This window comes from Erinaceus europaeus, chromosome 12, assembly GCF_950295315.1.
Source record: "Erinaceus europaeus chromosome 12, mEriEur2.1, whole genome shotgun sequence".
NCBI classification, from domain to species: domain Eukaryota; kingdom Metazoa; phylum Chordata; class Mammalia; order Eulipotyphla; family Erinaceidae; genus Erinaceus; species Erinaceus europaeus.
This window is the reverse complement of record NC_080173.1, coordinates 46,089,550-46,113,539: the sequence shown is the minus strand read 5'-3', so window position 1 is coordinate 46,113,539 and position 23,990 is coordinate 46,089,550. Positions and strand designations below refer to the sequence as shown.

Genomic DNA, 23,990 nt, shown 5'->3' with positions numbered 1-23,990 from the left:
TACTTCAAAAGTAGTAAATATCATGCTACCTTTGAATTTAATGACAACCATTTCAGATTTAATTTGCATTTGAAAGTTTTCTTTCCATCTTTCAACCATTATGCTATAAACCTGAAGGTATACTAAAGTTTAATGACATTCACCTGTAAAATAGTTCTTAGAAAAGCCTTGTTCTGGGAGTCGGGCGGTAGCGCAGCGGGTTAAGCGCACGTGACGCAAAGCGCAACGACCGGCATAAGGATCCCGAACGTGCCCCCAGCTCCCCACCTGCAGGGGAGTAGCTTCACAGGTGGTGAAGCAGGTCTGCAGGTGTCTATCTTTCTCTCCCCCTCTGTCTTTCCCTCCTCTCTCCATTTCTCTCTGTCCTATCTAACAACAACGACATCAATAATAACTACAACAATAAAACAATAAGGGCAACAAAAGGGAATAAACAATAAAAATAAACATAAAAAAAAAAAGAAAAGTCTTGTTCTGGCACAGGTTTCCATGAGCATCATTACACCCTGATTCTGGTATAATTTTCATGGACTAGAAACTTATGATCTTCAAGGTCCTCTGGTAATGTGATCGTACCAATGAGTCTGGATCATCTCTCTACTCAAGTGCCTGAAGCTATATGGACAGAACCATCTTGGAATGGACCATTTTAGTTCCAGAGAGTCAATTTTGTTGAAAAGGCTTAAGAGCTGAGCTGCAATGGCATCTCCTGTGTTTTAAGTACTGGGTCTTTACTTTCTAGTTCCCAAGAGCTAGTTTAACTTCTCTTCCAGATAACACTTCAGATATTTGAAACAGTGGCTTTGCTCCCTTTATTTACAACAAACAAGCAGACAAAAATTGTAGGCATTAAATTAGGGGGTGGGGGAGATAGCAAAGAGCTCATGCAAAGACTTTAATGTTAGAAGCTCCAAAGTCCTAGGTTCAGTCCCTTGCACTACCATAAAGCAGAGCTAAGCAGTACTCTGGTTAAGAAATTAATTAATTAGGGCTATTTGCACATGGTCATGGAATATATAATAGATGACAATACAGCTCACCCTTGGTGAGACCCCAGCCCAAGCATGTTGGTGGTGGCATGCCTGGTTGAGTGCACGTTGCAATGTGCAAGGCCCCAGGTTCCACCTGTGGGGGGAAAGCTTTGTGAGTGGTGAAGCAGTGCTGCAGGTGTCTGTCTCCCTCTCTATTTCCTCCTTCCTCTCAATTTCTAGCTGTCTCTATCCAATAAAGATTAAAAAAAAAAAAGCTACAACTAAGGATACATCAAGCTTGTATTTCAGCAATACAAATCCAATTTAGAACTTCTGGTTCATTTGTTTGACATTCATGTTTTTGTCTTGAAATATATATATATATTTTTAAAATTTTATTTATTTATTTTCCCTTTTGTTACCCTTATTTTTTATTGTTGTTGTAGTTATTATTGTTGTTGTTATTGATGTGGTTGTTATTGGATAGGACAGAGAGAAATGGAGAGAGGAGGGGAAGACAGAGGGGGGAGAGAAAGATAGACACCTGCAGACCTGCTTCACCGCCTGTGAAGCGACTCCCCTGCAGGTGGGGAGCCGGAGGCTGGAACGCGGATCCTTAACGCCGGTCCTTGCGCTTTGCGCCACCTGCGCTTAACCCACTGCGCTACCGCCCGACTCCCATCTTGAAATATCTTTTTGATTGCATCCTGGGAACTTGCACAGATTTTCCCACTTTTCAGAGGTGCTATTCTGGTTCCCACAAACAAAACTAGAACTAACTTTTCCCCTGGATTCCTTGGTTTGGAAGGTTGCAACATACAAAGCATATCAGAATCAGTTATAGCTAAGTTTCTTGATTTCTTCTAATTAATGTAGAGCACTTCTGAATTTTCATGGAAGATGTGACCTTCACATCAACATGAACTCTTCAGATTATTTTTGCTGTGTGTCAGTCACAGGGGCAACGGAGTTGGTGGTGGCCCTATCACAGCAGGATGATCAGGAGGAGGCAGGTTAAAATGCAGGGCCTTCTCATTTAAGTCTTCTCACAGCTTTAACTGTTCTTCAAATGTTATTGTTTTGAATTCTTTCTCCCCATTCTCATCATTTATCTCTCTCTCTTTCTAATATTTATTTATTTATCTTATCAAAGCACTGCTCAGCTCTGACTTATGGTGGTACAGGGGATTGAACCTGGGACTTTGGAGCCTCAGGCATGAGAGTCTGTTTGCATAACCATTATGCTATCTACCCCTGCCCATCATCTACCTCTCTTTTTAAAAAATATTTATTTATTCCCTTTTGTTGCTTTTGTTGTTTTATTGTTGTAGTTGTTGTTGTTATTGATTCCATAGTTGTTTGATAGGACAGAGAGAAATGGAGAGAGGAGGGGAAAACAGAGAGGGGGAGAGAAAGATAGACACATGCAGACCTGCTTCACCACCTGTGAAGCGACTCCCCTGCAGGTGGGGAGCCAGGGCTCAAACCAGGTTCCTTAAGCCAGTCCTGCGCTTTGCACCATGTACGCTTAACCCATTGCGCTACTGCCCGACTCCCCATCATCATCTATCTACCTCTTAATACTTTTGAGCTAGTTAGTGACTACTGTGTTGTCTCCCCAGCCCGTTTTTTTTTTTTTTTTTTTTTTTAACAGAGACAGAGAAAGAGAGTATTAGAGACCACAGCACCAGTTTCCTTAAATGCAGTGGGGTCAGATTTGAACCTGGGTCATGTACATGGCAAAGCAGCACACTATCCAAGTGAGTTATTTCACCAGCCCCAACTTTAAAAGGAAAGGATTGCACCAAAGTAAAAGAGACTATGGGGTGGACATGGGGTAGAGGAGGATTCAGGTCCTGGAACATGACGGCAGAGGAGCGCTTAGAGGGAGTTGAATTGCTATGTGAAAAACTGAGAAATGTTATACATGTACAGACTATTGTATTTTACTGCTGACTGTAAAATCATTAATCCTCCCAATAAAGAAAAAAATGTAGGGCGCGGGTAAGATAGCATAGTGGTGGGAGTCCGGTGGTGGTGCAGCGGGTTAAGCGCATGTGGCGCAGAGCACAGGGACCAGCGTAAGGATCCCGGTTCGAGCCCCGGGCTCCCCACCTGCAGGGGAGTCGCTTCACAGGCGGTGAAGCAGGTCTGCAGGTGTCTGTCTTTCTCTCCTCCTCTCTGCCTTCCCCTCCTCTCTCCATTTCTCTCTGTCCTATCCAACAACGATAACAAATAACATCAATAATAACTACAACAATAAAACAACCAGGGCAACAAAAGGGAATAATAAAAAAAAAAAGATAGCATAGTGGTTATACAGAGACTCTCATGCCTGAGGCTTCATAGTCCCAGGCTGAATCTGCTGCAGCACCATAAGCCAGAGCTGGACAGTGCTCTAGTAAAAAAAAAAAAAAAATTAAGTGGAAGAAAAAAATGTAAAAAAAAAAAAAAAAAGGAATAGGAATAAAAATAGAGAGAAGAGGAGAGGAAGTATCTTTACTTGCTTGAGTAATTAGGTTCTTTTTTTACCTTGAGTTATTAGGTTTCCATTAATATGGCCCATTTTTTTAAAGCAGTCTAGAAATATTTACTCAGATTTAGCTGACAGTAAATTAAAACCCCTAGAAGTCTCAGTTATCACACAAGTCTGTAATTAAGATTTAGAAAGGGAAGTACAAATGAGTTTCTCTCTTTTCTTCCTTTTCCATTTGCTATACTTTCTCAATGCTGATATTATATACTTGTTTCCCTGAAAAAAACTCTCACAGGGCCGGGTATTGACACACCCAGTTGAGTACACATGTTCCTATGTTCAAGGACCCAGGTTTAAGCCCTGGGTCCCCATCTGGAGAGGGGAAACTTCACTAGTCATGAAGCAGTGCTGTAGGTGTCTCCTCCTCTCAGTTTCTCTGTCCTATCAAATAAATAAAAATTATTAGAAACAAAAACAAATAGCAATGACAAGAGAAAAACTCTCTACATTCAATTACCTAAACATTTTAATGGAGCTAGTACATGGAGTTATGGTTTATAACTGCCCAGATTTTGAGTGAATACTTATTTCTGCTCCATTTCCTCTTCTGATCTACTTCTTGTTTACAGGACTTGGGTTACAGCTTACCAAAAAGTTCTTCACACAATACAGTGCAGTAGCGTGGAGGTCGCTATCTGAATTCAAAATTAAAGGTCAGGAAATCCCCTGTGCCAACAACTGTACTGTAAACCATTAACCCCCCCAATAAAATACAAAGAAAACCTATATTTATGAAGGTCAGGAAGTAGCAAAACTTATGTTTCATAAAGTAATATTGATTGACTGTTGGAAGACTACCGTAATATGTTTATAAAATATTCCCATATATTCATAAGGTTTTATGTAACAGATGCATTATATTCTGTAAAGGTTCTTGGAATACCTGTTTTCATAATGACATGAGTAGTCTCTTCAGTAATAAGATCAGTTATAGTGATGTGGTGTTTTCTGGCAAACTTGTGCATAAGCATCTGAAATCAAATAAAATAATGCATTATAAGCAATGACCTTTATGTGATCCAGGAGGTGGCACAGTGGCTAAGGCACCAGACTCTCAAGTATGAGGTCCTGAATTCAATCCTTGGTAGCACATGTACCAGAGTGATGTCTGGTTCTATCTTTCTCATTAATAAATAAATAAAATCTTTAAAAAAAAAAAGAAAAAGAAATGACCTCTAGCACACAGTTTAGATTATTAGTTATCCTGGTTTTGAATTTTCTATTTTTTTCTTAGATAAGGTACATCTTTTCTATTTTAACAAGTCTGAAGTCTCAAAATAAATAGTAATTTAACACAAATCATGTACAAATCACAAGAAGAAATATTAATACACTCCATGCTAAAAGACATGGAATTACAATGGATGATTCAATATTCTATTACTTTCCCCACAACAGCAGGAATCATTTGACTACTTAGGGCAGTTTCTTTGCAAAGTGAAACTCTATGATACTGTAACTGAGATTTATCATCCTACACTTTATGAGCTGAGAGGTAACATGCCTGTACAGAAATTTATGAAACAGATGGTTTAAAACCAAGATTCAACCCTAAGTTACAAAAAATTCAAATATGTAAAAAACATTTGCTGTTATTTCTTTCTACTAGAGCACTGCTCAGCTCTGCCTTATGGTGGTACTGGGATTGAACCTGGGACCTTTGGCACCAGATATCAAAGCCTTTTTGCATAATCACTATGTTATCTCCCTAGCTCAAGTCAAGATACTTTTAAAGGTCAGTGCAAAAAATATCAATTCTTTTTAAGAAGGAGGGTCAGAAAAGCTCACATTCTTCCAAATGAAATAGAGTCTTCTAATTATTATTTTTCAACCAACTAAAAAATCAGTAGGCACTAGAAGAAATTAACAGGATCTACTATGGACACAGTTTACATAATCAGTAGCTACTGTTTGGTAACTTACTTGTTTGCCAAGGGTTATCTTTTACTAGTCATTGTCACCCATGCCAATATTTATATGCTGCACAATGTTCCAATTGAGGTTAGACCATCTTTCTTTCATGCCGCCTTATTTCATACTGTCAAAGAAGGCAGGCTAGTGAAGCTAATGGCATCTTTCCCCTTTTGCCACTACCCTCTGTCAAAATCATTAGCAATTCTGAGCTGAGTAATTGCTGAAATCCCAGTCTTGAAACAGTATTCAGTTAGAAGAGCAAGTGCTGAAAAGATCATCTTAATGTGAGCTTCAGAACTAATCATGTGTAATACAGTCAGCAGCTTTCATAATAAATTTACCACACTTCAGCACGTCGGAATAGAGATGAAAAGTTTTCCTCCTGTTTAAAGACAACATGTACCCAAGCCACTTATAGTCTAATCTATAGCTCAGAATTGCCCATGGCAAGCAAGAAGGTTAGCTCATTCTAACCTATGAAAAGCTGAGCTTACAAAACCAAAGAGCAGGAATGCTAATTTTCAATGAATGGGAATTTTAATGTGTATAGGCAAATGATCAAGAGCAATAAAACAATATGAATTTTCAGAGTAAATAATCGTTGTGGTTACGCATCTGTGAGATGACAATTTTAGGATTATCGATGAGAATTTATTCAATGTGTTTACTATGCAGTTTTCTTTGTCTTTTTAGTACTGGGACACTTCTAGCCATAGAGAATGTTATGCTGAGCCTAGTTTTTTTTAAGTTCTTTTTTAAATCTTTATTTATTGGATAGACAGCTAGAAATTGAGAGGGTAGGGGAGATAGACAGGGAAAGAGGAGAGACACCTGCAGCACTGCTTCACCACTTGCAAAGCTTTCCTCTGTAGGTTGGGACTGGGGGCTTGAACCCGGGTCCTTGAGCCTTGAGCACTGTAACATGTGTGCTCAACCAAGTGCACCACCACCCGGTCCGGAGCCTATTCTTTGTTTTTTTTTCTTTTCTTTTTTTTTTTATTAGCATGAGGTTCCAAATTCAAGCCCTGGCAGCACATGTACCAGAGTGATGTCTGGCTCTTTCTCATTAGTAAATAAATAAAATCTTAAAAAAAAAAAAAGTGAGGATGAGAAATGGTTCTTATCCCAAGAGGGATGTAATCATGAGATACTTAAGAATGACTGCGTTATCTTTCGGTGTACAATAAATGCCCCAACACTGACTTCATTTGGTATTCTAATCAGTTAGAAAAAAAACTCAGGGGCAGGGAGTAGATAGCATAATGGTTATACAAAGAAACTCTCATGCCTGAGGCTCCAAAATCCCAGGTTTAATACCCTGCACCACCATAAACCAGAGATGAGAGGTGCTCTGGTAATAATAAAAAAAAAAAAAAATCACTTAACTATCTTATTATGAAATGATCCAATGGTGATTAATTGCAGGGGAGGCAATATTCCCAGGATGTCTGAAATCTTCACTCAGCCTAAGTAGAAATCAGGTTATAGTATTCTTAGTATTTTCAATATTTCTCCATAGTATGAAACATGATGGCAGGAGCAGCCCAAGGAAACATTAAAATCTTAATAACTCCTAATAGCATGGGGGTGTTGATAAAGCAGGTTACTGAGTAACTTGTAAGCTAGGATAAAGATTAGAAGCCAGGAAATAGCTCAGCCAGTATAGCATGTGCTATTTCATATACAAGGCCCTAGGTTTGAGTCCTGGCAACACACAGGCACCACATATGGTGTCCAACACCATGGACAGCATGGGGGTGGGGAGACAGCTTTGTGAGAATAAAAAGTTGTAATGGAGGGAGTGGTCAGAAGATGCTTCATCAAGTAGTGTGGATACCTTGCCATACATATGTGCTGGGTTTGAGTCCAAGCACCATATGGAAGTATCATAATACCAAGGAGAAACTTCAGTGCTATGGTCACTCTCCCTTTCTCTCTGCCTCTAAGGAAATTTGAAAATGAAAAAGTCAGCCCAGTATCAGTGAAATCATGTGTGCACAAAGCCCTGGTATAGCAGAAGAAAGAGTTGGCACCCAGAAGCTGCCTTGGTGGCATCATGAATACAGGACTCCCTGAGTTCATGGTGTCTTATAAAAAGAAACAATGAGGGGGCCGGGTGGTAGTGCAGCGGGTTAAGCACACATGGTGCAAAGCGCAAGGATCAGTGTAAGGATTGCGGTTGGAGCCCTGGCTCCCCACCTGCAGGGGGGTCGCTTCACAAGTGGTGAAGCAGGTCTACAGGTGTCTATCTGTCTCTCTCCCTGTCTTCCCCTCCTCTCTCAATTTCTCTCTGTCCTATCCAACAACAGTAACAATAATATTAATTTAAAAAGTGCAACAACAAGGGCAACAAAAATGGGAAAAATGGCCTCCAGGAGCAGAGGACTCATGGTGCAGGCACTGAGCCCCAGCAGTAACCCTGGAAGCAAAAAACAAAACAAAACAATGAACAGCAGGTAGAGCCTCTGACTTGTGAGCATGAACATGAGCATGAACATGAGGTCCCAAGGTGGATCCTCAGCCTTGCATGTGACTGAGTGATGCTCTGATTTTCGTTTTTCTCTCACTAATAAATACATAAATAAGCCTTTTTTTGGTATTATCTTTATTTATTGGTTAGAGACAGTCAGAAATTGAGAGACATGGGGGGACAGGCAGAGAGAAAGAGAGACACCTACAGCCCTGCTTCACTATTTGCAAAGTTTTCCCCCTGCCGGTGGAAACTGGGGGCTTGAATCTGGGTCCTTTTGTATTTTAATGTGCATTCAACCAGGTGAGCCATCACTCAGCCCCATAAATAAATCTTTATAGCTAGTAAGTATACTCATCTGTGAATTAAGTAGTAGTGCTGGTGGTGGGGGGAAGCCTTATGATAAGTAGAACTATTATTGGCTTTTCTTTTTTCCCCTTTACCAGAGCACTATGCTCTGGTTTATGGTGGTTAGGGGGATTGAACCTGGGATCTAATAGCCTCAGGCATGGAAATCTTTTCTCATTAACTATGATTCTACCTCCTTAGCCCTGTACTTGTTTTCTTTTAAAAAAAAATTATTTATTCCCTTTTGTTGCCCTTGTTTTTTATTGTTGTAGTTATTATTGTTGTTTTTATTGATGTCATTGTTGGACAGGACAGAGAGAAATGGAGAGGGGGAAGAAAGAGAGGGGGAGAGAAAGATAGACACCTGCAGACCTGTTTAACTGCTTGTGAAGTGACTCCCCTGTAGGTAGGGAGCCAGGGGCCTTGAACCAGGATCCTCATGCTGGTCCTTGTGCTTTGCTCCACGTGTGCTTACCTGCTGCGCTACCGCCTGACTCCCTACTTGTTTTCTTTAATAAGAAATTTAAAAGTTCTATAGCACATCACATTTATTAATAACCATTTTCTTTAGCAAACACACACACACCTTGTGCTATTTTATCTAGGCCAAGACTTTCAGAAATTAGAAATGGAATTTAAATTACAAAGAATTATTGTTGTTCCTAGATTTTTTCCTCTACATTCTTCATTGCTGGCACTTATTTAAAATAATTTATAGGGGAGTAGATAGCATAATGGTTATGCAAAGAGACTCTCCTAACTGAGGCTCCAAAGTCCTGGCCAGGTTCAATTCTCCTGCACCACTATCTGCCAGAGCTGAGCAGTGCTCTGGTTAAAAAAATAAAATAATTTATAGTATATTAATGAAGTCTTAGTCACCAAGAAGACATATATAGATACACTCACAAGTTCTTTCAAGGTCAAGCCTGATGCAACCATAGATATTCTTCTGTTGGTTCTATTTGTTGAAGGTGTCACTTCTGACTTCTCCATGTTCACACTTTCTTCCTTTACACCATAACCATCAGTATTAGTAGGATGAGTAGTAAATGAACACTTGGCAGATTCTGCAACTTGTAGTTCCACAGCAGAGGCTGATGTTGGCATGCCACAGATTGGAGCAGGCTCTGGAGTGCTGTCTTCAAGGGAGTCAGATTTAGGGTCATCAGAGAAGAGGCTGACTCCAGATTCTAGGTAAGGAGTCCCTTCTGAAAGGGAAAAAGTTTAATTTATGTGACAGTAAATGTGAGTTACAGTCTATAGTCATGGCTAAGAATTAAAAACGTAGATCATTTAGGCTTAGAGAAAAATAGGACCACAACATTTTAGGTAAAGTGTAAAGTAGCTTAATTTTTCTTGCCCCCCAATAGATTTTTTTTTTTTTTTTTTTTTTTACACCAGAGCACTGCTCAGCTCTGGCTTATGGTAGGTAGGCTGGGGATTGAACCTGGGACCTCAGAGTCTCAGGCATGACAGACTTTTTTGCATAACTATTATGCTGTCTTCCCAACCCAAGTAGCTTAATTTTTCTAAAGGACAATTTGACATTATATTGCAAAAACATTAGATGTGTTAACATTTTTAGTTAACAATTCTAATCTTGGATGGGGGGAGATAGCATAATGATTATGCAAAGAGACTCTCATGCCTGAAGTTCCAAAATCCCAGGTTCAATCCCACCCCCCCACCCCTTCCACCATAAACCAGAGTTGAGCAAAGCTCTGGTCAAAAACAAAACAAAACAATTCTAATCTTACACACATAAAAAGACATAAAAGGAGTAAAGGTATAGCATAATGGTTATGCAAAGAGACTTTCATGCCTGAGGCTCTCGTTGTTTGATAGGACAGAGAGAAATGGAGAGAGGAGGGGAAGACCAAGAGGGGGAGAGAAAGATAGACACCTGCAGACCTGCTTCACTGCCTGTGAAGCAACTCCCCTGCAGGTAGGGAGCCAGGGGCTCCAACCGGGGTTCTTATGCCAGTCCTTGTGCTTTGCACCACATGTGCTTAACCTGCTGCACTACTACCCAACTCCTGAAAGTAATTTTTAAAAAATATTTATTTTATTTATTCCTTTTTGTTGCCCTAGTTTTTTATTGTTGTAGTTATTATTGTTGTTATTGATGTCATTGTTGTTGGATAGGACAGAGAAAAGGAGAGAGGAAGGGAAGACAGAGAGAGGGAGAGAAAGATAGACACCTGCAGACCTGCTTCACTGCCTGTGAAGCGACTCCCCTGCAGGTGGGGAGACGGGGGCTCGAACCAGGATCCTTACACCAGTCCATTAACGCTTTGCACCACGTGTACTTAACCCGCTGGGCTACCACCGGACCCCCGTAACGTTTTTTTTTTTTAATACTTAATTGTTTATTATTGGATACAGACAGAGAAATTGAGAAGGGAGGGGGAGATAGAGAGACATCTGCTGCCCTGCTTCATTACGCTTGAAGGTTTGCCCCTGTAAGTGGCGACTAGGGGCTTGAACCCATGTCCAGATGTGCCACCACCTGGCCCCTGAAAGTAAAGTTCTCGAAACAACCTAAATGTTTCAAAATGGTCACCACCTGCAGGAAGAAGCTTCAGGAGTGGTGAGGTAATGCTGTAGGCGTCTTTATCTTTCTCTTCCTTTCCCCTCAAATTCCTCTCTGCAAAAAATAAAGAAAATATTGGGGCCAGGTGGTGCCACATCTGGTTGAGTGCATGTGTCACAATGCACAAGGGCTCGGGTTCAAGACCCCGGCCCCCACTTGCAGGGGGAATGTTTTGTGAGTGGTGAAGCAGTGCTACAGGTCCCTCTGTCTCTCTCTCTCTCCCTGTTTTGTTTGTTTTGCCTCCAGGAATATGGCCAGGGCTCTATGCCTGGATTACTAATCCTCCTGGAGGCCTTTTTTTTTTTTAATTGAATAGGACAGAGAGAAACTGAGAGGGGAGGGGAAGATAAGGAAGGGGAGAGAGGGACAAGGTGGTGGTGCACCTGGTTGAGTGCACACATTGCAGTGCACAAAGACCCAGGTTCAAGTCCCTGGTCCCCACCTGCAGGGGGAAAGCTTTGCAAGTGAAGTAGTCTTGCAGGTGTCTCTCTGCCTCTTTATCCCCTCCTTTCCTCTTGATTTCTGGTTGTTTTATCAAACACAATAAAGATAATAAAAAATAGGAAAATAAAAAAAAGGGAGGTGAAATATAGACACCTGCAAACCTGCTTTACCACTTTTGAGGTAACTCCCCCCCTACAGGTGGGGAACTGGAGGCTTGAACCAGAATCCTTCCTCTGGTCCTTGCATTGTGTGTATTGTGTGCTTAACTGGATGCGCTACTGTCCAGCCCTCTCCCCTCTACTTCCCTCTCAATTTCTTTCTGTCTCTACCAAATAAAAAATAAATAAAATATTTAAAAAATAATACAATATTAAGACACAGAGAGGTGTGACTTCCTTTGCTATTCTATTCTAAGCCTATTTTCCAAACAAAGAAAACAAGCCAAACAAAAACCTGAACAGCATGACCTGGGCAGTGACACTGCTGGTAGGACATCTCAACTGTGACATGAGGGCTCAAATCTGATTCCTGGCACTGCATGTTCCGGTGATTCTCTGGTTCTCTGCTTTTTTAATGTGTAAATATGCGTACTTATTTATTTATTTATTTATGATACAGACAGAGACACTGAGAAGGAAGGGTGAGATAGGACACTTGTGGGGAGCCACATGTGCCCTCAAGGTTGCTATTGGCATGGCCACACAGTCGTTGTTCACAGAAGGCCTTGCTTACAAGATAAGTTTTTGTTTCCTAACTAGAGTCTTGACAAAGAAAAGTTTCTGTTTGTTACCACTGTACCGTTTTTTGTAAGTCAGGTAACTTGCCCACCTCCCTATGAACCACCTTCCAGTTAACGGCTGATCACCAAGACAACATGCCACGTCAACCAACTGCCCCCAGCTGCTAACCTCCCCCTTACCCCGGCCTTAAAAACAGCACCTTTGGTGCTAATAAACAGACTTGATCAGAATCCTGTCTTGTCTCATTTCTCTCTTGCGTCTCTTGTCCCCATTCCCTCTCCCTTGTCCTGATGACTCCCTCTCCTAGGTTTACCCACGTTGAAGGTCCCGCGGGACAGGACATCTGGCGCCCAACGTGCCCCAAGGAACGAGGGACCCCCGTGAAGGACTTCATTAGAGAACCACTGCGGAAACTGCTAGCTAGCGAACTCAAGGAGACGGGCACTAAGACTGGGTGCTCCAGGAACTCAAAGAGACGGCTGATTTCAGTCCAGGACTCAGGCGGTGAGTATTAAGACTAACAGACACTTTCTCTCTCTCTCTCTCTCTCTCTCTCTCTCCACTTTGGCAATTTGTGAAAGAATTGACCTTGTCAGTGCAACTGACAGATTCTGGCCGGAGCTACTCTCCGGTGATTTCTGAAGGCCTGACTTGCGACATTCCAGTAGCGGCGGCCGGACAGGCAATTGCCCCCTCTTGACTGAATAAATGCCTTTATGAATGCCTGTGTGCGTGTTGTGTGCCTCACGGTCACTAGACTACGGGGCGTGATTGGGCTCCCAACCTGCGTGTCCGTGGAGTCGTCTCAGCTCAGTGGAGATTCTCAACCTGGTTGAGACGGAGGTCGAGATTTATACGGTTACTCCTAAGCTAAGACTCCTTAAGGTCCCACGAGGGGCCCGGCCAGGCAAGCGCAGTTGATTGTCTGTCACTCTTTGGGGTGCCAGTTCTCTTTCCATATCCTTTCTCATCTATCTTTTCTTCCTCCTCCACTAATTCTAATATGGGACAAGATCTGAGTCAACATAAAAAATTTGTTGACGGGCTCAAAGACGCTTTAAAGACGCGAGTGACGAAAGTTTAAAAAGAAAGATTTAATTAGGTTTTATAAATTTCTCTTTGATGTCTGCCCCTGGTTTCCCCAAGAGGGATCTATTAATGAAAAAAGGTGGAAAAGAGTAGGAGATGCAGTAAAAGATTACTACGGCCTTTTGGGACCAGAAAAAGTCCCTGTTACAACCTTTTCTTATTGTAATCTTATAAATGAAGTAATTGGAGTTAGGCCCCGACCCCAAGAGATTACAGAATTTATTTATAAGGGAGAAGTCCTTCTTTCTAAAGATCTGGCAGCTAAAGGTATGGGCTTACCTCCTACTCCTTCACAGAGAGCCAAGAGAGGTGTCCATAAGATCTGAGTCAAAGAGACATTAAAGTGGACCTAGACATAGTCTTAAAACTGCTATTTCCTGCCTAAAAACAAAACTCCATAAGATCCAGCTTTAAGCTTCAGCCAGAGCTCTCACAAAGTGTTAAACCAGTTCTGAGCGAGATCTTATCTGGCTAGCAAGCTATTCTTTAAAGAAAGAAAGAAAGAAATCAAATAAGACATTCTCTCTAACTTAAAAGCTATTAATCAGAGAACCAACACACACTTTTGATAGAAATTTAATGATTTGTTTCTTTAAAATCTAAAATTTACCTTAGCCCAGAAAAGAAACTTCCAAAGATTTTTCTCCGCACGCAGCGGTAAACTAAGCCCGCCTGTTGCATCCGTGCAGCCAATCACGTCATAGAGCTACTGCTACTGCTCCACAGATTGGCAAAGACTTCAGTCAATCATTCCCCTAGCCACACCCACCCCTCCTGGGCGGGGGGTAAGAGTTGCTGTGAGCTAAAAATCGAAAAACTGCTTTTCAAAGGTAAATATTTCTTTTCACCAAGAATGTTTATATTTTAAGTCTGTGTGCTAACCTTGTTTTCATTAATGTGTGCTAACCCCTAAGTAACTAAAGTTTGTTTTAAGTAAGATTTAGTTAAACTAAATGTGGTTTTAAAGATCCCAACTCATAGAGTTGACACACAGACTAAAATATAAGACAGCTTTGTCCTTCTGATAGCTAATATCAACATCAATTCATTAGTTAAAGATTTTCTGAGATCTCTAGGCGTGGTAAGATGCCTCTGCAGTCTCTCTCACTCTTGTGAGAATTCTAAATCTTACCAGCACCCCAATACCAACTGCCACTGTTTGTAACAAATTCCACGTTTGGACTGGCTTTCTAATAACCCAGTCTGGGTAGAGCAGTGGCCTTGCCAGGAAAAAAGGGTTAAACATGGTATTCCTGGCCTGATAAAAATTTTTTTATTTGGCAGATGTTATTCAACAAAATTATTTAGTCTAATATTGTCATCTAAAAGTAATGTAACAGTAAATATTTATTTTTGAACATTTAAGCTATGAGGCTTATCTTAGCCTTTTAAGTGAAAGATCAATTAAGTTGTGTACCCACCCTTGTTCATAGCTGCCCTAAGGGTGTGATAAGCTTTGTGATAAACAAAGATCCTAACAAACTAAGTTTAACATTTTACTTAAAATTGTTTAAGTGATTTTAAAATAAAAAAAAAAAAATGACAAAATTTCCTTTCCAGCCTTTGCTCTTTGCTTCAGTTTCTCATCACTGGGGCCAAAAAAAATCACCATTAAAAAACCCTGGTTAAATAAAAAGGTTTGCTGATAGACAAATAGAAAAGATCAGATGCTCTACTAACATTGGGGCAAAGATTTGCTTGTCTTTACATAGAAATATTCTCCTATTTAAATTCCCATCTCTGCCACAAAAAGTACTCTCGTTTAAAAAAGTGTCAGCTAGACAAGAAGATGTTTATGTACCTTTGTCTAAATTTATAGATCAGGTTTTAAAAATCATGCCACAAAAAGAAGAAACAGAGATAATTATCAAACAATTGACTCCTGACTTGTCAGACCTTAATTCGCCCTTTAAGAAAAACGGGCTCTTTAAGTGATTATATATGAACCTGTTCAGAGGTTATTCCACCCTTCCTACAAGATATAACTATAGCTGCTGCCCTACAGGGAGAAACTTATACTTAATTCTTAAATAAACTAAATTAAAAAAAATGGTACCACCAAAAAAATTGAGAGATATTTTTCCTATAGACAACAGGTAAATAATAATAATATATTAATAATTATTTAATAATAAATTAGTTATTATTTAATAATAATTAAATTTAATAATGATAAACATTAAATAGTAACAAAAATAATAACAATTACTAAATAGTAATAAAAATAATTATTTATATACATGTTTATGTGTGTTTTGAGTTTGGCTTTATGGCCTGAGAAACATTAATTTTAAGGTTAAAAGTGTAAATAATCTTAAAGCCACATTCTTAACAGACCAGGTTAAAAAAAAAGAGGGTTTACATCACAATTCTTATGTGGTAATCTAAAAATAAAAATTATTTTGCTAAAGTAAATAAATATTTAAAGTAAAAGCCTAAGTATTTAAATTGACTAACTTCTTAAAAGTGTCAACATGACAATTCTTCATCTCCAAGTTAAAATACAAATTATATGTATGGCTTTAAGTAGGAGAGAACGAGGCATTATGGAGGGCCCCCATAATGCCCTGTGAAACTATTTCTGTAGAAATTAGTCCACAACAAAATTTGTTGTTTGTTTGGCACTGTAAATCTTCTGAGAAGCACTGTCACAAATGTGTGTTAACTCTTTAAGTAACTTGAGTTTGTTTAAAGTTTAAAGTAAAATTAATTAAAAAATCAATATACTTTAGTTAAATTTGGTTTAAAGATCCTGACATTCAGAGATTGGTAGATAAGGTTAAATAAGCTAGACTTTAGATTTAGTTCCTTTAAAATTCAAATAGAGCCTTTTAAAATAGATCTCACACACTTAGGGTGTGTCTCAATTTTAACTGAGTGTGACAAAAGACTAAAAGAGATTATTATTGATATATATAAAGTTGTCAAGTACCTTCTCATTTAAAAAGATAAAATAAACCTAGATAAACAAAAAATAATTTGTCAATGGTTATGCTGATAAATTTCATGCCTAAAGCTTTTGCTCTGGTACCCCTCTATATGTCTTTCCACATTTAAAAATATCTAATTTATTTCAAGACAGTGTCAAAAGTTTATTCTTGATAAATTAAATAGATACATATATATGTTTCTGATCTGATAAAAAGTTTAATATTTGATAAATCCTTATTAAACAAAATTAGTCTAAAGATGTCATTATAAGGTGGTGTAAAAGTAAAAGATTATTTTAAACATATATGACTTTTATAATGAGTAAAGTACTATGATCCTAACATTAAACTAAGTTCTAATAATATGCTTAAATTTTTTAAGTGATTTTAAAATCATATTATAAAGATGATAATCATTTTATTGTTAAAAAGGCCTTCTAAAATTATATAAAGATATTTAAACAAATTCTAAGTCATTAGATTATCAATTTTAATATTTTTCCTGGCCTTGTGTATGTCTTGCTGGTCACAAATAAAAGACTACAACCATGACAAGCCTTCACATAAAGAACCGGCCTTTCATATGGTGCAAAGCTTTCTTAAAATAAAAAATTCCCTATATGTAGCCCAATTTCAGTTTATGTGACTTAATAATGTTTTTATGTTTTTCCAAAGATAATAAAATCTCAGCTGATTCCAACAGCCTTAGTAGTCTTTACTGATGGATCCTCCTCAAAGACAGGCCATTGTTAAACATGCTAATAAAACGCTAAAACAGACAATTCATGTGTTTTGAAAAATAAAAAGAGGGAGACAGGACCACAGACTCCACACAACATTCTTAATAGAGCACTCTTTACCATTCATATTTTAAATTTGGGTGCACAAGGAAAATCTGCCGGTGACAGGTTCTGGAAAAGCACAACTAACAGTAGATATGCATTGGTTAAATGGAAAGACCCCCTGTCAGGGTCCTGGAAAAGACCAGATCCTGTCCTCATATGGGGATGAGGACATGTTTGTGTTTTCTCCTGTACAGATAATGAAGCCTGCTGGCTACCAGAGAGGTCCATCCAACAAACGGAAGAGAAGGAGACAAAATGCCTGCAGATGCCGAGACCTATGAAAATTGACAGAGAGGATGGAGAGGCTGAGGCTTGAGATCACCCCAGGTGTTGTTGATAATGATTACACAAGAGAAATTAAGCTCATGATCTCCTCCCCATATGGGGTCGCTGCCATTACTAAAGGTCAACGGGTGGCTCAGCTACTCCTCTTACCCTTGACATCCACAGATCCACAGACAACCCCAGCTAAAAGACAGACAACCCAGGGAGATAAAGGCCTTGGCTCCTCTGATACATATTGGGTACAAACTGTCTCTAATAATAAACCCATGTTAAAACTTTGGCTAGATGGAAAAGAATTTGAAGGACTCATAGACACAGGTGCTGATGTAACCATTATCAAAAAAGATTCCTGGCCCTCGACCTGGCTGCCCTCAGTTGTGGGACCCTTGTTTGTTTTACTTCTGCTCACAGTAGGTCCTATAATTCTTAACAAGCTCATGGCCTTTTTGCGGCAACAGATTGATGCTATAAAAATGCAACCTATACAAGTTCACTATCATAGGCTGGACATGGCAGAAAATGGAGTTGCTGTGGAGGATTTGCCCCCTCCGTCAGGATGTCCACCATGTAGAGGGCTGGCTAGCCAATGACGGGTAAAGGGGAAACTAGCGCTATCCAGTCAACCTAAGACAGGGCACCTGGTACTACTGGGCAGAAAAAACGACCAGGTGTTCCGATGACGGGTAAGACGAAAAGGCTGATCCCCAACTTAAGACAGGCACAGCCCACCCTGCCACAAAATAAAGTCCGCCAAACATCAAGACATGTATCCTTTTATGTATATATATAAGGAAGGGGGACATGTGGGGAGCCACATGTGCCCTCAAGGTTGCTAATGGCATGGCCACATAGCCATTGTTCACAGAAGGCCTTGCTTACAAGATTAAGTTTCTGCTTCCTAACTAGAGTCTTGACAAAGAAAAGTTTCTGTTTGTCACCACTGTATCGTTTTTGTAAGTCAGGTAACTTGCCCACCTCCTTATGAATCACCCAGGATCTTCCAGTTAACGTCTGATCACCATGACAACATGCCACATCAACCAACTGCCCCCAGCTGCTAACTTCCCCCTTACCCCGGCCTTAAAAACAGCACCTTTGGTGCTAATAAACAGACTTGATCAGAATCCTGTCTTGTCTCACTTCTCTCTTGCATCTCTTGTCCCCATCCCCTCTCCCTTGTCCTGACTCCCTCTCCTAGGTTTACCCACGTTGAAGGTCCCGCGGGACGGGACAGACACTTATAGGAATGCCTCATGGCTCATGAAGCTGCCCCCACCCTCGTGCTGATGCACTGTAACATACATGCTTTTCTAGGTTTGTCACTGCCTGGCCCCTAATTTTATCTTAATTTTTTTTATCATCTTTATTTATTGGAAAGACAGTCATTTCTGTTTTTTGGTGGTGCAGGGAGTTGAGTTTGGGACTTTGGGGTCTCAGGCATTCAAGTGTCTGTATAACGATTATGCCATTTCCCTTGCCCAGTTCTGGTAATCTTTAAATATTCCCTTTTCTTATTACCTAAATTCTCTGTTTGACAACAGACATAGTATCATTATAAGGAAGGGAAAAAAGGATAGACAAATGAGACAAAATACTTGAATTTTTGTTTTTTTACCCATGGTATCACTGCCTCTTTAATTAAATGATCTGATATGAATACCAATTTAAAATGAGAGACCTCCCCTAGTAAAATTAAAATTACATTACCCTAGAGGGAAGAAATCATACCTAAACAGTGTATGAAAGGGATGGGGAAACAAAATAATGGTTATGGGAGGCCAGACAGATGGTACAATGATTTGGGTTTGAGCCCCTGGCTCCCCACTTACAGGGGGAATGCTTCACAGCACTGAAGCTGGTCTGCAGGTGTCACCTTTTTCTCTCCCTTCCCTCTCAATTTTTCTCTGTCCTATCCAATAAAATGGAATAAATGGCCTCCAGGAGCAGGGGATTTGTAGTGATAGCACTGAGCCCCAGCAATAACCCTGGAGAAAAACCAAACCAAACCAGAATAATGGTTATGCAGAAAGACTTTCATACCATGAGACACCAAAGGTTCCAAATCTTAGGGTGGTGCTGGAGATTGAACCTGGGACTTTGTTGCTTCAGGCATGAAAGTCTTTTTTTGCATAACTATTATGGTATTTCCTTAGGTCAATTTTTTTTTCTTTTAAAGATTTATTTAACATTTGTTTTTGTTATCTTTATTTATAATTTATTGGATAGGGACAGCCAGAAATCGAGAGGGAAGGGGGTGATAGAGAGGGAGAGAGACAGAGAGATACTGCAACACTGCTTCACCACCCGCAAAACTTTCCCTCTGCAGGTGAGGACCAGGGACTCAAACCTGGATCCTTGAGATAGTAACGTGTGTTCAACCAGGTGTGCCACCACCCAGCTCCAAGATTTATTTATTTATATAAAGAGAGGACAGGACCAGAGCATTATTCTGTTATATGTAATGCTGGCAATCAAGCACAGGACCTCATATTTGCAAGTCTAGTGCTCTAGTCTCTGTACAACTTTCAGGGCTATGGGCCATAATTCTCTCTCTCAACCAGAGTACAGCTCAGCTCAGCTCTGTCCTCAGTGTAGAGGATTGAACCTGGGATTTAGGAGTCTCTGACATGACAGTCTTTTTGTGTAACTAGCTATGCTATCTGTCTTACTTCCCAGAACTCTTATCTAACAATTTACATAAAGTATTTAGAGCACATGGAGACATTTTCATCTCCAAAACCGCTATAGTTAACCAATACAGATGGATCAACTATTGCAACAATTTAAGTAGACTTAGATTAACATTCAGTCAAGTTTTCTTAATTTGGCTTAAATATAAGAGATGCATTAATGATAGTGTGTACAATGGAGAGGTGAAGAACCAAAACCAGGAAAAAATAAGAATAAAATTTTTTTTAAAAAAAAGTATTGTCTCTACAACAGCAAGTGAAATATTACCTAAGTCTTGTCCTGGCAAATAGGATTGCTTCATTAAGTCTTGGGCTTCAGACTGTGTCCGTTGTTGCTCCTCCTTATCAGCAATCTCAGTAAGCTCCTCTTGAGATGGGCAATTTCCCTTCCGCAGATTCTTTGAAGGACTATGAACATATAACTTACTATCCAATAACTGGGATCTAGAATATGTACAAGGAAGGATAAAAGCAGGAAAATATTACCATAGTTGGTGAAAGAAGCCATCATACTTCCTGGACAAATCACAAGTGGAACAACTCATTGTTAGAAAGATTAGAAAAGACGAAAGAATCCAGGTGATGGACAAGTGTGGCTTCATACGACTGCTAATTCGTCAAGGGTGACATATAGCATCTCCTATCAGGGTTGGGTCTGAGGCAGAATATATGTCCTAGTTGTTTCAAAGCATGTCAGCAAATTTAATTAAGTTACTCACTGCCACTCACTCAAATTTTATTTTATTTTTGAGAGAGATGCAGAGAGAGAAAGACAGAGAGAAACACCAGAGCACTGCACAGCTCTGGCTTATTGTGGTGCAGGGGACTGAACCTGGGACTTCAGAGGCCCAGACATGAGGGTCTCAGCATAACCATTATGCTATTTATCCCTGCCCCACTCACTCAAATTTCATTCACACAGCTCAGGAGGTGGTACAGTAGATGAAGTGTTGGACACCCAAGCATGAGGTCTTAACTGGGGGAGATGGCACAATGGTTATGCCTGAAGTTCTGAAAGTTAGAGCTGAGAAGTGTTACACACTATTCCCCTTGAGTCCAAATGGTTGTATTAGAATCAGATCTCATGAAAATAGTTAAGTGGGGTGATGTGGGGGTAGGTGTTGGCACATCTTGTAAAATTGACATATTATCATGCATATGGACCTGAAGCCCCCAGCCCTCACCTGCAGGAGGAAAGTTTCACAAGTGGTGGAACTGTACTGCAGGTATCTCTGTCTCTCTCCTTTTCCCTCTCATTCTCTGCCTGGAAGTGGCGCACCTAGTAAATCGTCATGCGCAAACATACAGGTTCAAACCCCCAGTCTCCCCGTGTGTGTGTGTGTGTGTGTGTGTGTGTGTGTGTGTGTGTGTTACGTCACTTCATGACTGGTAAAGTAGCACTGCAGGCGTCTCTCTCTCTCTTCTTTATTGGGGGATTAATGTTTTACAGTCAACAGTAAATACAATAGTCTCTCTCTCTGCCACTTGCAAAGCTTTTCCCCTGCATGCCGGGACCTCAGGCTCATACCTGGGTCCTTGCACACTGTAACATGTGCATTCAACCAGGTGTTGTCCTACCACCTGGCCCTTCTCTCCCTCTCCCCCCCTTTTTTTAAAGCTCAATTTGTCTCTCTAAAAATGAGAACCAAAAACACCACCAGGAGTAGAACATCCATTATGCAGCTTCAAGCCCCAGTGATAACCATGCTGGAATAACAACATAAATGAAAGGAAAAAAGAAAAAAGAGGGGTCAGGGGTAGACAGTATAATAGTTATGCAAAGAGAGTCCTCTGGTTAAAAAAAAAAGAAGCGTCCCCTGGTGGGACATTCAGAAGGGGGAGCTCTTTGACATCCATGCCATGTTCAGTTATCCCACCACCCCCTTCCCAGTCATGAGCACAATGGTCTTAATGTTGGATTTTTGTAAAAAACAAAAATAAAATAAAAAAAATAAAATTAAATAAATTGAAACTTTAACTCAAAAAAAAAAAAAAAAAGAAGAAGTAGATTAATTTTGATATTTTTTTGTATTGCACCAAAGCAAAAGAATCTGGAGAGGGAGAGGAGAGGGTTCAGATCCTAGAGCATGATGGCAGAGGAGGACCTAGTGGGGGGTTGTACTGTTATGTGAAAAGTAGGAAATGTTATGCATGTACAAACTATAGTATTTTACTGTTGACTGTAAACCATTAATCCTGTAATAAAGAAAAAAAATTTTTTTTTGACATTTTTACACTCATTCTTTCTCCCTGTTTTAGAAAAAAAACAAACCTCAGACTCATGCCTACTTTATACCTTTTCTTTTCTTTTGGGCAGAGACAGAGAAGCAGAGAGAGTGAAAGAGACCACACAGAGCACTGAAGCTTCCGTTAGTGGGGGTCATACTCAAACCTGGGTTGGCTGAGTAAGTACATGGCAAAGGAGCACACCATCCAAAAGAACTATTTCATTGACCGTTTTATATCTTTTATTTTTTTTAAAGATTTTATTTATTTATTAATAAGAAATATAGGTGAAGAGAGAAAGAACCAGACATCACTCTGATATGTGTGCTGCCGGGGACTGAACTTGGGACCTCATGCTTGAGAACCCAGTGCTTTATCCACTGCACCACCTCCTGGACCACTATATCTTGTTATTTTTATTTATTATTATTTTTTTACTTTCTTTTTAAAAATATTTTTAAATATTTATTTCCTTTTGTTGCCCTTGTTGTTTTACTGTTATTATTGTTGTTGTCATTGTTGGATAGGACAGAGAGAAATGGAGAGAGGAGGGGAAGACAGAGAAGGGGAGAGAAAGATAGACACCTGTAGACCTGCTTCACCGCCTGTGAAGTGACTCCCCTGCAGATGGGGAGCCAGGGCTCGAACTGGGATTCTTACGTTGGTTTTTGTGTTTCGCGCCAAGTGTGCTTAACCCGCTGCGCTACCGCCCGACTCCCGCTATTATTATTTTTTATAATAATTTTTATTTATTTATTAATGAGAAACATAGGAAGAGAAAGAGCCAGACATCACTCTGGTACATGTGCTGCCGGGGATTGAACTCAGGACCTTATGCTTGAGAGTCCGATGCTTTATCCACTGTGCCACCTCCTGGACCACTATCTTTTCTTTTTAAATCTTACTATTATTTTTAATTTAAAAATATTAATTTTTTCCCATTTTTTATTGGATAGGACAGAGAAACTGAGAGGGGGAAGGGTGACAGGGAGGAAGAGAGAGAGACAGACCTGCTTCACTGCTTTTGAAGCGACCCCCCTGCAGGTGGGGAACTGGGATCCTTTCTCAGGTCCTTGCACTTCGTACTATGTGTGCTTAACCCACTGTGCCACTGCCTGGCCCCTAATTAAATTTTTTAAATATTTATTTATTTATTTATTGGACAGAGATAGTAAAAAATCAAGAGGGAAGTGGGTGATAAGAAAGGGAGAGAGACAGAGAGACACCTGCTGCACAAGTTCATAAAGCTTTCCCCTGCAGGTGGGACTGAGGGTTCGAACCTGCGTCCTTATGCATTGTAACAATGTGAACTCAACCAGGTCAACATTACTGGCTCCATATTATTTGTTTATTAAATAAAGAAAGAGAGATCCAGTAATTCCTCTATTCTTTTAGGTAGTATAGGACTTTTTCAAATATGACAATTATCAACGAACAATTATCAAAGAACTGCAGGGATTAGCTAATTAATTAAAACAACTGAGTGTGATGAGTCAAGCACTAAAGAGCAAGGCCTGTGGATCAAAGATGAGCAAGAACTGACTTGTTGCTATCATGTAGTCTCATACAGTTCAATCAGTGACTAGGTTCTTTTTTTAAAGTTTTTTTTTTAATATTCATTTATTTTCCCTTTTGTTGCCCTTTTTTATTGTTGTAATTATTTGTTGCTATTGATGCTGTCGTTGCTGGATAAGACAGAGAGAAATGGAGAGAGAGGAAGGGAAGACAGAGAGGGGAAGAGAAAGACAGACACACACAGACTCACCACTGCCTGTGAAGTGACTCCCCTGCAGGTGGGGAGCCGGGGACTCGAATTGGGATCCCTACGCCGGTTGTGACTAGGTTCTTAAACAGAAGTTTTGGTATGGTAAGGTTTATTTTGTTTGTTTTTTTGTTTTACCAAGGCACT

General features: G+C 39.9%; 1 protein-coding gene across 1 annotated transcript in view; it reads right to left on the bottom strand.

The window, feature by feature from the left end:
• BRCA1 (BRCA1 DNA repair associated) overlaps positions 1-23,990 on the bottom strand; it is a 127,652-nt gene that overhangs the window by 39,383 nt on the left and 64,279 nt on the right. Inside the window, 3 exon segments of the mRNA XM_060203427.1 lie at positions 4,391-4,478; positions 9,146-9,447; positions 20,124-20,299. Of these exon segments, the coding sequence (XP_060059410.1) occupies positions 4,391-4,478; positions 9,146-9,447; positions 20,124-20,299 (566 nt within the window).